Source organism: Anomaloglossus baeobatrachus, chromosome 12 (genome assembly GCF_048569485.1).
Source record: "Anomaloglossus baeobatrachus isolate aAnoBae1 chromosome 12, aAnoBae1.hap1, whole genome shotgun sequence".
NCBI lineage: Eukaryota > Metazoa > Chordata > Amphibia > Anura > Aromobatidae > Anomaloglossus > Anomaloglossus baeobatrachus.
In genome coordinates this window covers 128897862-128915787 of record NC_134364.1, presented here as the reverse complement: position 1 = coordinate 128915787, position 17926 = coordinate 128897862, and the positions used below count along the sequence as shown (strand labels likewise).

The window sequence follows — 17926 nt, the reverse complement described above, 5'->3', positions numbered from 1 at the left end:
GAGAACGCCAACTATCCATCACCAGAGATCAGCGATGACATCACTGAGAATGCCGCCTATCCATCGCTAGAGATCAGTGGTGACATCACTGAGAACGCCTATCCATCACTAGAGATGAGCGGTGACATCACTGAGAATACCACCTATCCATCACCAGAAATCAGTGGTGACATCAGTGAGAACGCCGCCTATCCATCACTAGAGTTCAGCGGTGACATCACTGAGAACACCGCCTATCCATCACTAGAGATCAGCGGTGACATCAGTGGGAACGCCAACTATCCATCACTAGAATTCAGCGGTGACATCACTGAGAACACCGCTTATCCATCACTAGAGATCAGTGGTGACATCACTGAGAACACCGCCTATCCATCACCAGAGATCAGCAGTGACATCACTGAGAACGCCTCCTATCCATCACTAGAGATCAGTAGTGACATCACTGAGAACACCGCCTATCCATCACCAGAGATCAGCAGTGACACCACTGAGAACACCTCCTATCCATCAGCAGAGATCAGCGGTGACATTACTGAGAACGTCTCCTATCCATCACTAGAGATCAGCGGTGACATCACTGAGAACGCCTCCTATCCATCACCAGAGATCAGCGGTGACATCACTGAGAATACCTCCTATCCATCACTAGAGATCAGTGGTGACATCACTGAGAACGTCTCCTATCCATCACTAGAGATCAGCGGTGACATCACTGAGAACACCGCCTATCCATCACCAGAGATCAGCGGTGACATCACTGAGAACGCCGCCTATCCACACTAGAGATCGGCTGTGACGTCACTGAGAGCGACGCTTATCCATCACCAGAGATCAGTGGTGACATCACTGAGAATGCCACCTATCCATCACCAGAGATCAGCGGTGACATCACTGAGAACGACGCCTATCCATCACTGGTAGATCAGTGGTGACATCACTGAGAACGACGCCTATCCATCACCAGAGATCAGCGGTGACATCACTGAGAACACCACCTATCCATCACTAGAGATCAGTGCTGACATCGCTGAGAACGCCGCCTATCCATCACCAGAGATCAGCGGTAACATCACTGAGAACACCTCCTATCCATCACCAGAGATCAGCGGTGACATCACTGAGAACACCACCTAATCATCACCAGAGATCAGCGGTGACATCACTGAGAACACCGCCTATCCATCACCAGAGATCAGCGGTGACATCACTGAGAACACTGCCTATCCATCACTAGAGATCAGCGGTGACATCATGGAGACCGCCGCCTATCCAGCACCAGAGATCAGCGGTGACATCACTGAGAACGCCAACTATCCATCACCAGAGATCAGCGATGACATCACTGAGAATGCCGCCTATCCATCGCTAGAGATCAGTGGTGACATCACTGAGAACACTGCCTATCCATCACTAGAGATCAGTGGTGACATCACGGAGACCGCCGCCTATCCAGCACCAGAGATCAGTGGTGACATCACTGAGAACGCCGCCTATCCATCACCAGAGATCAGCGATGACATTACTGAGAATGCCGCCTATCCATCGCTAGAGATCAGTGGTGACATCACTGAGAACGCCTATCCATCACTAGAGATGAGCGGTGACATCACTGAGAATACCACCTATCCATCACCAGAAATCAGTGGTGACATCAATGAGAACGCCGCCTATCCATCACTAGAGTTCAGTGGTGACATCACTGAGAACACCGCCTATCCATCACTAGAGATCAGCGGTGACATCACTGAGAACACCTCCTATCCATCACCAGAGATCAGCAGTGACATCACTGAGAACACCTCCTATCCATCACCAGAGATCAGAGGTGACATCACTGAGAACACCGCCTATCCATCACCAGAGATCAGCGGTGACATCACTGAGGACACCGCCTATCCATCACCAGAGATCAGTGGTGACATCACTGAGAACACCTCCTATCCATCACCAGAGATCAGCGGTGACATCACTGAGAACACCGCCTATCCATCACCAGAGATCAGCGGTGACATCACTGAGAACACCTCCTATCCATCACTAGAGATCAGTGGTGACATCACTGAGAACACCTCCTATCCATCACCAGAGATCAGCGGTGGCATCACTGAAAACACCACCTATCCATCACCAGAGATCAGCGGTGACATCACTGAGAACACCGCCTATCCATCACCAGAGATCAGCGGTGACATCACTGAGGACACCGCCTATCCATCACCAGAGATCAGTGGTGACATCACTGAGAACACCTCCTATCCATCACCAGAGATCAGCGGTGACATCACTGAGAACACCGCCTATCCATCACCAGAGATCAGCGGTGACATCACTGAGAACACCTCCTATCCATCACTAGAGATCAGTGGTGACATCACTGAGAACACCTCCTATCCATCACCAGAGATCAGCGGTGACATCACTGAGAACACCTCCTATCCATCACCAGAGATCAGCAGTGACATCACTGAGAACACCGCCTATCCATCACCCGAGATCAGCGGTGACATCACTGAGAACACCGCCTATCCATCACCAGAGATCAGTGGTGACATCACTGAGAACACCTCCTATCCATCACCAGAGATCAGCGCTGACATCACTGAGAACACCGCCTATCCATCACCAGAGATCAGCGGTGACATCACTGAGAACACCTCCTATCCATCACTAGAGATCAGTGGTGACATCACTGAGAACACCTCCTATCCATCACCAGAGATCAGCGGTAACATCACTGAGAACACCTCCTATCCATCACCAGAGATCAGCGGTGACATCACTGAGAACACCACCTAATCATCACCAGGATCAGCGGTGACATCACTGAGAACACCGCCTATCCATCACCAGAGATCAGCGGTGACATCACTGAGAACACTGCCTATCCATCACTAGAGATCAGCGGTGACATCATGGAGACCGCCGCCTATCCAGCACCAGAGTTCAGCGGTGACATCACTGAGAACGCCAACTATCCATCACCAGAGATCAGCGATGACATCACTGAGAATGCCGCCTATCCATCGCTAGAGATCAGTGGTGACATCACTGAGAACACCTCCTATCCATCACCAGAGATCAGCGGTGACATCACTGAGAACACCTCCTATCCATCACCAGAGATCAGCAGTGACATCACTGAGAACACCGCCTATCCATCACCAGAGATCAGCGGTGACATCACTGAGAACACCGCCTATCCATCACCAGAGATCAGTGGTGACATCACTGAGAACACCTCCTATCCATCACCAGAGATCAGCGCTGACATCACTGAGAACACCGCCTATCCATCACCAGAGATCAGCGGTGACATCACTGAGAACACCTCCTATCCATCACTAGAGATCAGTGGTGACATCACTGAGAACACCTCCTATCCATCACCAGAGATCAGCGGTAACATCACTGAGAACACCTCCTATCCATCACCAGAGATCAGCGGTGACATCACTGAGAACACCACCTAATCATCACCAGGATCAGCGGTGACATCACTGAGAACACCGCCTATCCATCACCAGAGATCAGCGGTGACATCACTGAGAACACTGCCTATCCATCACTAGAGATCAGCGGTGACATCATGGAGACCGCCGCCTATCCAGCACCAGAGTTCAGCGGTGACATCACTGAGAACGCCAACTATCCATCACCAGAGATCAGCGATGACATCACTGAGAATGCCGCCTATCCATCGCTAGAGATCAGTGGTGACATCACTGAGAATACCACCTATCCATCATCAGAAATCAGTGGTGACATCAGTGAGAACGCCGCCTATCCATCACTAGAGATCAGCAGTGACATCACTGAGAACACTGCCTATCCATCACTAGAGATCAGCGGTGACATCACGGAGACCGCCGTCTATCCAGCACCAGAGATCAGCGGTGACATCACTGAGAACGCCGCCTATCCATCACCAGAGATCAGCGATGACATTACTGAGAATGCCTATCCATCACTAGAGATGAGCGGTGACATCACTGAGAATACCACCTATCCATCACCAGAAATCAGTGGTGACATCAATGAGAACGCCGCCTATCCATCACTAGAGTTCAGCGGTGACATCACTGAGAACACCGCCTATCCATTACTAGAGATCAGCGGTGACATCACTGAGAACACCGCCTATCCATCATCTGAAATCAGCAGTGACATCACTGAGAACACCTTCTATCCATCACTAGAGATCAGCAGTGACATCACTGAGAACACCTTCTATCCATCACTAGAGATCAGCAGTGACATCACTGAGAAAACCACCTATCCATCACCAGAGATCAGCGGTGACATCACTGAGAACACCTCCTATCCATCACCAGAGATCAGCGGTGACATCACTGAGAACACCGCCTATCCATCACCAGAGATCAGCAGTGACATCACTGAGGACACCGCCTATCCATCACCAGATATCAGTGGTGACATCACTGAGAACACCTCCTATCCATCACCAGAGATCAGCAGTGACATCACTGAAAACACCACCTATCCATCACCAGAGATCAGCGGTGACATCACTGAGAACACCTCCTATCCATCACCAGAGATCAGCAGTGACATCACTGAGAACACCTCCTATCCATCACCAGAGATCAGCGGTGACATCACTGAGAACACCGCCTATCCATCACCAGAGATCAGCGGTGACATCACTGAGGACACCGCCTATCCATCACCACTAGATCAGTGGTGACATCACTGAGAACACCTCCTATCCATCACCAGAGATCAGCGGTGACATCACTGAGAACACCGCCTATCCATCACCAGAGATCAGCGGTGACATCACTGAGAACACCTCCTATCCATCACTAGAGATCAGTGGTGACATCACTGAGAACACCTCCTATCCATCACCAGAGATCAGCGGTGACATCACTGAAAACACCACCTATCCATCACCAGAGATCAGCGGTGACATCACTGAGAACACCTCCTATCCATCACCAGAGATCAGCAGTGACATCACTGAGAACACCTCCTATCCATCACCAGAGATCAGCGGTGACATCACTGAGAACACCGCCTATCCATCACCAGAGATCAGCGGTGACATCACTGAGGACACCGCCTATCCATCACCAGAGATCAGTGGTGACATCACTGAGAACACCTCCTATCCATCACCAGAGATCAGCGGTGATATCACTGAGAACACCGCCTATCCATCACCAGAGATCAGCGGTGACAACACTGAGAACACCTCCTATCCATCACTAGAGATCAGTGGTGACATCACTGAGAACACCTCCTATCCATCACCAGAGATCAGCGGTGACATCACTGAGAACACCGCCTATCCATCACTAGAGATCAGCAGTGACATCACTGAGAACACCGCCTATCCATCACCAGAGATCAGTGGTGACATCACTGAGAACACCTCCTATCCATCACCAGAGATCAGCAGTGACATCACTGAGAACACCTCCTATCCATCACCAGAGATCAGCAGTGACATCACTGAGAACACCTCCTATCCATCACCAGAGATCAGCGGTGACATCACTGAGAACACCGCCTATCCATCACCAGAGATCAACGGTGACATCACTGTGAACACCTCCTATCCATCACCAGAGATCAGCGGTGACATCACTGAGAACACCTCCTATCCATCACCAGAGATCAGCGGTGACATCACTGAGAACACCTCCTATCCATCACCAGAGATCAGCAGTGACATCACTGAGAACACCGCCTATCCATCACCAGAGATCAGCGGTGACATCACTGAGAACACCTCCTATCCATCACCAGAGATCAGCGGTGACATCACTGAGAACACCGCCTATCCATCACCAGAGATCAGTGGTGACATCATTGAGAACACCTCCTATCCATCACCAGAGATCAGCGGTGACATCACTGAGAACACCTATCCATCACCAGAGATCAGCGATGACATCACTGAGAACACCTCCTATCCATCACCAGAGATCAGCGGTGACATCACTGAGAACACCGCCTATACATCACCAGAGATCAGCGGTGACATGACTGAGAACGCCGTCTGTACATCAGTGAGGGGTTAAAACTAAGAAGAGAAATGAATGGCAATCCTTCCCAGGCATATGCAGAGCGTAGCCCCCTCGTTGTGTACATAGTTGCTTTGTACTAGCTGAGAGACCCCTGTAGGGCGCCGCTTATCATACAGTGGAGTGCTGGGACTGACGTTTGCCATCTGTAATCAGCAGAGTGCAGTCTGCAGGACCAGTACAGAGGGGATGGTGTTATTAGCAGGAGGCCTTGATCTGGGCCCAGCTCCCTCCTCGCGCACTATAATTAGTATATAAGCCTCCAGCACCAGAACTCTCTGCTCGTCTTGTGTGTTATGGGTCGAGTTGTCAGGTAGAGTTCTGCTTTGGTGGCTTGTCTCACCGGGGGCTGCCCGCAGGGGTCACCTGCCACTGGAGGTATCATTATATGTTCTCATTATTACGGATTCCTCTGTATCGAGAGCCGGCGGATATCGTGTAATTCATCCACAGGGGAATTGCTCTAACATGGGACACATAGTAGAATGTGTAACTGGGCCAAAAACAGTCAGTGGGTAAGGGGCAGTTAGTACCTAGGTATCAGTGGATGAGGGGCAGTTAGTACCTAGGTATCAGTAGGTGAGGGGCAATTAGTACCTGGGTATCAGTGGGTGAGGGGCAATTAGTACCTTGGTATCAGTGGGTGAAGGGCAGTTAGTACATAGGTATCAGTGGGTGAGGGGCAGTTAGTGCCTAGGTATCAGTGGGGGAGGGGCAGTTAGTGCCTAGGTATCAGTGGGTGAGGGGCAGTTAGTACCTAGGTATCAGTGGGTGAGGGGCGGTTAGTACCTAGGTATCAGTGGGTGAGGGGCAGTTAGTGCCTAGGTATCAGTGGGTGAGGAGTAATAGTTGTTTAAAGGGCAGCTGTTAAGTACATTGCTAATGGCAGATATTAACCCTGGAGGGTTGTTCTTGGGTGTCAGTAAGGGCCATGTATTGGGGTATTTTGCTTAGCATGGTGGGCATCAGCTTAGTGGCAGTGCAGTGGTTAAACCCTGAGGAACATTCAGGGAGCGGTGGCAGCACAGAATGTCACACACAGTTTCCTCCTGCTGCTGCCTGAATCCTTCCGCAGGATGAGGGGTGGAAGCCACTGTCAGGGAGTGCGAGGCTTCCTTCCCGAGTGCGAGTGTTTACATCAAAGTGTCTACATCTCACCACTACTTTTGGACAAGACGTGTGAGGAAACATATATATTGACGTGTGCCTCTGAGAAGTGGTCACGGTGCTGACATACTGATATATGGTCCAGCGTGTCACCACCAGTGACCCTGTCCTTTGGTGACACTAGATGACCAGGTAGATGTGGGGGTCCGACCAGCAGTAACAATGGAGAGGACAACCTCTCCTGATCAAGGCGGGTCTCATGTCGTACACAACTCTTCCCCCTCACATATAATAACTGTTTAGATGTGGAACTGTATCTATGAGATTGGCCTCGGTCCCGCTCCCTCCTGCGGTCAGGTCACCGATACGGGCTGCACTTTCAGTACAGGATTGAGGTTACGAAAGTTTATGTGCGGTAACATTAAATACTCCACAGCGATCTGCCGGAGCATTGTATAAACAATTTATTGTCCTACTGCTGGAGATAAAGGGGGGAAAAAGATTAAAAAACTAAAAATTTACAATTTATAGACTGGAAGGTTTCTAAGATTAGAGAATAATATGTAAAGAAAAAGCTCCACAATTATCTACCTACACATATGTGAGGATTATATAGAGCCGCGATCACATGAACAGACGTGTGAAAATTATATAGAGCCGTGATCACATGAACAGACGTGTGAAGATTATATAGAGCCGCGATCACATGAACAGACGTGTGAGTATTATATAGAGCCGTGATCACATGAACAGACGTGTGAGGATTATATAGAGCCGCGATCACATGAACAGACGTGTGAGGATTATATAGAGCCGCGATCACATGAAGAAGAGACATGTGAGGATTATATAGAGTCGCGATCACATGAACAGATGTGTGAGTATTATATAGAGCCGCGATCACATGAACAGACGTGTGAGGATTATATAGAGCCGTGATCACATGAACAGACGTGTGAGGATTATATAGAGCCGCGATCACATAAACAGACGTGTGAGTATTATATAGAGCCGCGATCACATGAACAGACGTGTGAGTATTATATAGAGTCGCGATCACATGAAGAAGAGACATGTGAGGTTTATATAGAGCCGCGATCACATAAACAGACGTGTGAGTATTATATAGAGCCGCGATCACATGAACAGACGTGTGAGTATTATATAGAGTCGCGATCACATGAAGAAGAGACGTGTGAGGATTATATAGAGCCGCGATCACATGAAGAAGAGACGTGTGAGGATTATACAGAGCCGCGATCACATGAAGAAGAGACGTGTGAGGATTATATAGAGCCGCGATCACATGAAGAAGAGACGTGTGAGGATTATATAGAGCCACGATCACATGAACAGACGTGTGAGGATTATATAGAGCCGCGATCACATGAAGAGAAGTGTGAGGATTATATAGAGCCGCGATCACATGAACAGACGTGTGAGGATTATATAGAGCCGCGATCACATGAAGAAGAGACATGTGAGGTTTATATAGAGCCGCGATCACATGAAGAAGAGACGTGTGAGGATTATATAGAGCCGCGATCACATGAAGAAGAGACATGTGAGGATTATATAGAGCCGCGATCACATGAAGAAGAGACGTGTGAGGATTATATAGAGCCGTGATCACATGAAGAAGAGACGTGTGAGGATTATATAGAGCCGCGATCACATGAAGAAGAGACATGTGAGGATTATATAAAGCCGCGATCACATGAACAAGAGACGTGTGAGGATTATATAGAGCCGCGATCACATGAACAGACGTGTGAGGATTATATAGAGCCGTGATCACATGAAGAGAAGTGTGAGGATTATATAGAGCCGCGATCACATGAACAGACGTGTGAGTATTATATAGAGCCGCGATCACATGAACAGACGTGTGAGTATTATATAAAGCCGCGATCACATGAAGAAGAGACGTGTGAGGATTATATAGAGCCGCAATCACATGAAGAAGAGACGTGTGAGGATTATATAGAGCCGCGATCACATGAAGAGACGTGTGAGGATTATATAGATCCGCGATCACATGAAGAGACGTGTGAGCATTATATAGAGCCGCGATCACATGAAGAAGAGACGTGTGAGGATTATATAGAGCCGCGATCACATGAAGAGACGTGTGAGGATTATATAGAGCCGCGATCAAATGAAGAAGAGACGTGTGAGGATTATACAGAGCCGCGATCACATGAAGAAGAGACGTGTGAGGATTATATAGAGCCGCGATCACATGAAGAAGAGACGTGTGAGGATTATATAGAGCCGCGATCACATGAAGAAGAGACGTGTGAGGATTATATAGAGCCACAATCACATGAAGAGACGTGTGAGAATTATATAGAGCTGCGATCACATGAAGAAGAGACGTGTGAGGATTTTATAGAGCCGCGATCACATGAAGAAGAGACGTGTGAGGATTATATAGAGCCGCGATCACATGAAGAAGAGATGTGTGAGGCTTTTATAGAGCCGCGATCACGTGAAGAAGAGACGTGTGAGGATTATATAGAGCCGCGATCACATGAAGAAGAGACGTGTGAGGATTATATAGAGCCACGATCACATGAAGAAGAGACGTGTGAGGATTATATAGAGCCGCGATCACATGAAGAAGAGACGTGTGAGGATTATATAGAGCCACGATCACATGAAGAAGAGATGTGTGAGGCTTTTATAGAGCCACGATCACATGAAGAAGAGACGTGTGAGGATTATATAGAGCCGCAATCACATGAAGAAGAGACATGTGAGGATTATATAGAGCCGCGATCACATGAAGAGACGTGTGAGGATTATATAGAGCCGTGATCACATGAAGAGACGTGTGAGGATTATATAGAGCCGTGATCACATGAAGAGACGTGTGAGGCTTTTATAGAGCCACGATCACATGAAGAAGAGACGTGTGAGGATTATATAGAGTCGCGATCACATGAAGAAGAGATGTGTGAGGATTATATAGAGCCACGATCACATGAAGAAGAGACGTGTGAGGATTATATAGAGCCGCGATCACATGAAGAAGAGACGTGTGAGGATTATATAGAGCCACGATCACATGAAGAAGAGACGTGTGAGGATTATATAGAGCCGCGATCACATGAAGAAGAGACGTGTGAGGATTATATAGAGCCGCGATCACATGAAGAAGAGACGTGAGGATTATATAGAGTCGCGATCACATGAAGAAGAGATGTGTGAGGATTATATAGAGCCACGATCACATGAAGAAGAGACGTGTGAGGATTATATAGAGCCGCGATCACATGAAGAAGAGACGTGTGAGGATTATATAGAGCCACGATCACATGAAGAAGAGACGTGTGAGGATTATATAGAGCCGCGATCACATGAAGAAGAGACGTGTGAGGATTATATAGAGCCGCGATCAAATGAAGAAGAGACATGTGAGGATTATATAGAGCCGCAATCACATGAAGAAGACGTGTGAGGATTATATAGAGCCGCGATCACATGAAGAAGAGACGTGTGAGGATTATATAGAGCCGCGATCACATGAAGAAGAGACGTGTGAGGATTATATAGAGCCGCGATTACATGAAGAAGAGATGTGTGAGGCTTTTATAGAGCCACGATCACATGAAGAAGAGACGTGTGAGGATTATATAGAGCAGCGATCACATGAAGAAGAGACGTGTGAGGATTATATAGAGCTGCGATCACATGAAGAAGAGACGTGTGAGGATTATATAGAGCCGCGATCACATGAAGAAGAGACATGTGAGGATTATATAGAGTCGCGTTCACATGAAGAAGAGACGTGTGAGTATTATATAGAGCCGCGATCACATGAAGAAGAGATGTGTGAGGCTTTTATAGAGCCGCGATCACATGAAGAAGAGACGTGTGAGGATTATATAGAGCCGCGATCACATGAAGAAGAGACGTGTGAGGATTATATAGAGCCACGATCACATGAAGAAGAGACGTGTGAGGATTATATAGAGCCGCGATCACATGAAGAAGAGACGTGTGAGGATTATATAGAGCTGCGATCACATGAAGAAGAGACGTGTGAGGATTATATAGAGCCGCGATCACATGAAGAAGAGACGTGTGAGGATTATATAGAGCCGCGATCACATGAAGAAGAGATGTGTGAGGATTATATAGAGCCGCAATCACATGAAGAAGAGACGTGTGAGGATTATATAGAGCCGCAATCACATGAAGAAGAGACGTGTGAGGATTATATAGAGCCGCAATCACATGAAGAAGAGACGTGTGAGGATTATATAGAGCCGCAATCACATGAAGAGACGTGTGAGGATTATATAGAGCCGTGATCACATGAAGAGACGTGTGAGGCTTTTATAGAGCCACGATCACATGAAGAAGAGACGTGTGAGGATTATATAGTGCCGCAATCACATGAAGAAGTGACGTGTGAGGATTATATAGAGCCGCAATTACATGAAGAAGAGACGTGTGAGGAATATATAGAGCCGCGATCACATGAAGAAGAGACGTGTGAGGATTATATAGAGCCGCAATCACATGAAGAAGTGACGTGTGAGGATTATATAGAGCCGCGATTACATGAAGAAGAGACGTGTGAGGAATATATAGAGCTGCGATCACATGAAGAAGAGACGTGTGAGGATTATATAGAGCCGCGATCACATGAAGAAGAGACGTGTGAGGATTATATAGTGCCGCGATCACATGAAGAGACGTGTGAGGATTATATAGAGCCGTGATCACATGAAGAGACGTGTGAGGATTATATAGAGCCGCGATCACATGAAGAAGAGACGTGTGAGGATTATATAGTGCCGCGATCACATGAAGAGGCGTGTGAGGATTATATAGAGCCGCGATCACATGAAGAAGAGACGTGTGAGGATTATATAGAGCCGCGATCACATGAAGAAGAGACGTGTGAGGATTATATAGAGCCGCGATCACATGAAGAAGAGACGTGTGAGGATTATATAGAGCCGCGATCACATGAAGAAGAGACGTGTGAGGATTATATAGAGCCGCGATCACATGAAGAAGAGACGTGTGAGGATTATATAGAGCTACAATCACATGAAGAAGAGATATAGGGGTATTTTAGTGATGTTTATAGTGTTGCTGTCTGATATAAACGTGTGAGGTCGAGTTGGAGTGTTGTCCGTAGACCTCGGACATTGCACATACTCAGTTTTATGTTATGGGTGGAGGTCAGGTGGTTGGCAGCATTTGGTCTCTATAGTTGGCACCCTGCCTTTTGTGGCAGGAAGCATATATGCCAGTCACACACCCCTTCATACTTTAACAGTGTTTATCGTAAAATGGCCGTCTGTCTCCCGGTTATGGTAACTGGTTACTCATTCACCGGCTCTCTAACTTTGCTACTCCCTAAAACTGATTGTTAACCCTGGCACTGCTGGAGAGAAGAGGGTAGTACGTGACAGTGTGGTGGGTGAGGGTGCACAATGGGATATGTGTACTGAGCCCGGTCCCACCATGGTCCCCATATGGATCTGGAGCCTTTTCTACATTATAAAGCCTAGCACATGCTGTCATTACATGTTGGGATAATTAAATGTGGACTTCCCTGCTTGGCATCTCGCTCCACGTTAATGTAAGGGCATGCTGCAACTTTTAGTTCCAATTGCAGTTTTCTTAGTTGTGCCTTGTCTTCAGCTCTGGAGGGATCAGGCGTGTAGACTTGGCAGAGCTTTGTTATAATGCCGCCTGTCAGTGAGGAATTTTGCTGATCCCAAACTCCTCCAGGAGATCTTAAAACTCATTAATGGCAGATTTGTCGTCGTTTTTTCACTTGTGTCACCGGAGACTTAACCCCTCAGGGTGAAGATCCACAAATCTGGAGGCAGAGCTCAACCCAGATCAATAATCAAGAACGAAGCGACTGTCGGGGGCGGACGAGCGATTAAACTTTAATTTAGCTATAACTGCAAAAACATAATTGTTTTAGAAACATTCCTCCAATATTAATTCAGAAGAGACTAACCACAGGGACCCATGGCTCGCAGGCTGTGTAACTACACAAAAACGTACAGATGTAGCACAGATGATTCTGTCAGATGACAGAACCGACAGATGTAGCGGAGCAGACTCAGATATAAGAGCTGTCAGTCAGCTGAGCACGGCTGTAGTCCTGGGTCTCAAGAGCCAAATGGGGCACCAATAAGCCTCTTTGCTTTAGCCAGGGTAATGGCTGCAAAGTGAACATTTCTGTAAGCACAACGGCGTCAGAAACATAAATGCTCACTTTGTATAGATGTAGAAGAGCTAACATTGTGATCAGGGACAAACCATCATCATGATATAGATTGAAATAAACACTACTTACTGCGACTCTTCTGTATAATATCCTGGATGATGGGGGTGAAGTTGACCGGTTCCGTCTCGTTTATGTTCATGTCGGCTATGGTCATGTTTTTGAGTTTGCCCAACTCCACATATGGACCCTCGATGGTGAAGTAGCATGGGCGATCGTCCTGTTTGTCCACACTGTACAGCACCATAGCTCGTCTGCTCCAATTGTAATTCTGGTGGAGATTGACCACAAACTGTCCCAGCTTCAAGTAGATGGGACCCATCCTGGTGGTGAACTTGTACTCTTCAACTTTCTCACCAAATCCATAGGCACTGGCTCCAGCCGTTATAAGAGGGACCTTCCAGTGCCCCGTAAAACGACCAACAGGAGCCGCTGAATACATACACCCAGGGCCGATGAACGCGGCCGGTTTGTAGGTGAACTGAAAGTCTACAGCTACCAACGGGGCAGAGGCATCTGAGCATTTACCATATTTGTTCTCACTGTTCCCAAACACGGGCCAAACGTTGAGGTCGGGCAAAAGATTGGAGTCATTGTTAATACGTTCAATGGCCAACCTAATGGCCGGTCCAACTCTGGGCTGCGCCCATGGATATTGGGTGTTGGTTTCAGGAAGAACCACGGCCAGCGTCAAATTCTGAACTTCTGATTGATAGCTGCAGCCAAGGAACCAAACCAGCAGCAAAGCCAGGAGCCAACCTCTTGCCATGACTACAGGGACCTCATGATCCGAATGCCGAAAGGTGAATCTGGAGCTTGCAGGGTTCCTTCAGGGTTCAGTGGCACCTATTGCTGCTTCTCGTATGGAGATACATGCAGACTCCTGTTAATCATCTCCTCGTCTGTGTGAGAGCGACAGGCAGAAAGCATCGCACTCAGCCATTAGATTCCCACTGCTGGAAGTAACTAGAGGACAGGATCCGTATTATCTGGAGGCAGGCTTCCTTTTTTCCTTCCCCTGACTCAATGACAAAAGGGTTGTTATCGTAAGCCCTGCTTGTTAACCCTTTGCCAGCTGTGGGGACAACCCGAAGCATCCAGGTTTCTCTCACCGGCTTCGTCCAACTGGATCTTACAGCCGAGGCGAACCCACGGGGGGCTCTCGGTGGAGGTGCGGAGGAGGCGATACTTCCAACCCTGAAACTTGGAGAGCACCCAGAATTTTGCTGGAGAACTGAACCAAGAGATTTAGCTCCCCCCACCGCCACTAATTGGAATAAATATTTTTATCCGGAGATCATGATTTTCAAAAAAATTTAAATAAATCAAGATGGAAAACGTGAGATTCCTAGGAAGTTCTTCTTTCAGCGCCAGGTAATGACCAAAGGATGTAGATGAAGGAAAAAGGAAGGGAGCCTGCTGTGAGGGAGAGCGCGGTCAGTGGGGAGTTAGGGATGAGGAGGTTGGAGGTTCAGAGAGGGACACAGAAGGATGAGCAAGAAAAGGAGGATGGCAGAGTAAGGAAAGGTGGAGGACGGGAAGAGAGGAGTTGTGTAAGAGAGAGACAGGTAGCTGGCAGGAGTAGAATGTGAGAGCGGAGAGAGGAGTACAGAAAAGACTGGGAGGGGGGCACAGTAGGGTGTGGTGAAGCTCAGACACACAAAGTCAGGAAGGTGACAGCAGCCACCAAGAAATGAAGGAAGTACTAATAAGAGAAAGAAGTGTCCCTGCCACAGAGAGTACTCAATACAGGCAGGGAGGCAAAATAACTCAGGAGTGGTAACAAAAACATCCAGGAGTGATAGAGAATATCATACAAGATGTGAGGAATATAAGGAGAGGGTATGAGATGGAGAGTATCACAGAAGAGATCATCTAAGTATTATTGAGAGAGTATGAGATGGAGAGTATCACAGAAGAGATAATATAAGTATTATAGAGAGAGTGTATGAGATGGAGAGCATCATAGAAGAGATAATCCGATTATTATAGGGAGAGATTATGTGATGGAGAGCATCACAGAAGAGAATATAAGTATTATAGGGGGAGAGTATGAGATGGAGAGTATCACAGAAAATACAATCCGAATATTTTAGAGAGAGTATGAGATAGAGAGTATCAAAGAAGAGAATATAAGTATTATAGAGATGGAGAGTATCACAGAAGAGACAATATAAGTAATATAGAGCGAGAGTATGAGATGGAGAGTAACAGAAGAGATAATATAAGTATTATAGGGGGAGAGTATGAGATGGAGAGTATCACAGAAGAGATAATACGAGTATTATAGGGGGAGAGTATGAGATGGAGAGTATCACAGAAGAGATCATATAAGTATTATAGGGCGAGAGTATGAGATAGAGAGTATCACAGAAGAGATAATACGAGTATTATAGAGAGTATGAGATGGAGAGTATCAAAGAAGAGATAATATGAGTATTATAGGGGGAGAGTATGAGATGGAGAGTATCACAGAAGAGATAATACGAGTATTATAGGGGGACAGTATGAGATGGAGAGTATCACAGAAGAGATAATATAAGTATTATAGGGAGAGAGTATGAGATGGAGAGTATTACAGAAGCGATAATACGAGTATTATAGGGGGAGAGTATGAGATGGAGAATATCACAGAAGAGATAATATAAGTATTATAGGGAGAGAGTATGAGATGGAGAGTATTACAGAAGATATAATACGAGTATTATAGGGGGAGAGTATGAGATGGATAGTATCACAGAAGAGATAATACGAGTATTATAGAGAGTATGAGATGGAGAGTAACAGAAGAGATAATATAAGTATTATAGGGGGAGAGTATAGGCCCAGTCACACACAACGACTTATCAGCGATCCCGAAAACGATACGACCTGATAGGGATCGCAGGTAAGTCGCTGGGAGGTCGCAGGTGAGATGTCACACAGTCAGATCTTACCAGCGATGCAGGAACAATACAGGTCGCAGTAGTGACCTGTATAACGATCTCAGCAGTCACTGTGACCCTGTCACACAGTGTCAAACACAGCGATGTGTCCTGCCCAGCAGGACATCGCCTTTGAAGAAAATGGCCTGGACCATTCTGCAACGACTAGAGATCTCACAGCAGGGGCCTGATCGCTGGTAGGTGTCACACATAACAAGATCGCTAACGGGATCGCTACTGCGTCACGGAAACGGTGACTCAGCTGCGATCTCGCTAGCGATCTCGTTATGTGTGACAGTACCTTATGAGATGGAGAGTATCACAGAAGAGATAATATAAGTATTATAGGGAGAGAGTATGAGATGGAGAGTATCACAGAAGAGATAATACGAGTATTATAGAGAGTATGAGATGGAGAGTATCAAAGAAGAGATAATATAAGTATTATAGGGCGAGAGTATGAGATAGAGAGTATCACAGAAGCGATAATACGAGTATTATAGGGGGAGAGTATGAGATGGAGAGTATCACAGAAGAGATAATACGAGTATTATAGAGAGTATGAGATGGAGAGTATCACAGAAGAGATAATACGAGTATTATAGGGGGAGAGTATGAGATGGAGAGTATCACAGAAGAGATCATATAAGTATTATAGGGCGAGAGTATGAGATAGAGAGTATCACAGAAGAGATAATACGAGTATTATAGAGAGTATGAGATGGAGAGTATCAAAGAAGAGATAATATGAGTATTATAGGGGGAGAGTATGAGATGGAGAGTATCACAGAATCGAATATAAGTATTATAGAGAGAGTATGAGTATTATAGAGATGGAGAGTGTCACAGAAGATAATACGAGTTTTACAGGGAGAGAGTGTGAGACAGAGAGTATCACAGAAAAGATAATATATACATACATGTACATATATACACATACATACATAGAGCAGTATGATGGCATATGAACACACGCTCCTCTATATTTGTATATTCTGGAGGATTCTCTGCAGCTTTCATCCCCGCAAAAAAGATCAATAATGATTCCTGCCATTACTATTCTGTTTCATATTGACAGTTCTCCGGAGTAATACTCCTGCCGTCTCCACCCTCCTCTACCTCGCTCATCCGTTACATTCCCCATCATTAATACTCTCCCTGTAATTCCATCATCTACTCACAGCCTAATCTGTATCCCCATCACTATTCTCCACTACACAGTGTAGTATTTTCCATAACTCATACTCACCTGTATAATATTCTCCATCACTCATACTCGCCTGTATAGTATTCTCCATAACTCATACTCACCTGTATAGTATTCTCCATCACTCATACTCACCTGTGTTGTATTCTCCATCACTCATACTCACCTGTATAGTATTCTCCATCACTCATACTTGCCTGTATAGTATTCTCCATCACTCATACTCGCCTGTATAGTATTCTCCATCACTAACAACTCACCTGTATAGTATTCTCCATCAACCATACTCGCCTGTGTTGTATTTTCCATCTCTCATAGTCGCCTGTATAGTATTCTCCATCAACCATACTCGCCTGTTTTGTATTTTCCA

The 17926-nt window shown here is 46.5% G+C and overlaps 1 protein-coding gene across 1 annotated transcript in view; it reads right to left on the bottom strand.

The window, feature by feature from the left end:
* NPR1 (natriuretic peptide receptor 1) overlaps positions 1-15094 on the bottom strand; it is a 91729-nt gene extending 76635 nt beyond the window's left edge. Inside the window, exon 1 of the mRNA XM_075330631.1 lies at positions 13498-15094. Coding sequence (XP_075186746.1) covers positions 13498-14194 — 697 coding nt within the window. The 5' untranslated portion in view covers positions 14195-15094. The remainder of the gene's footprint in view (positions 1-13497) is intronic.
* Between the last annotated feature and the right edge of the window lie 2832 nt (positions 15095-17926).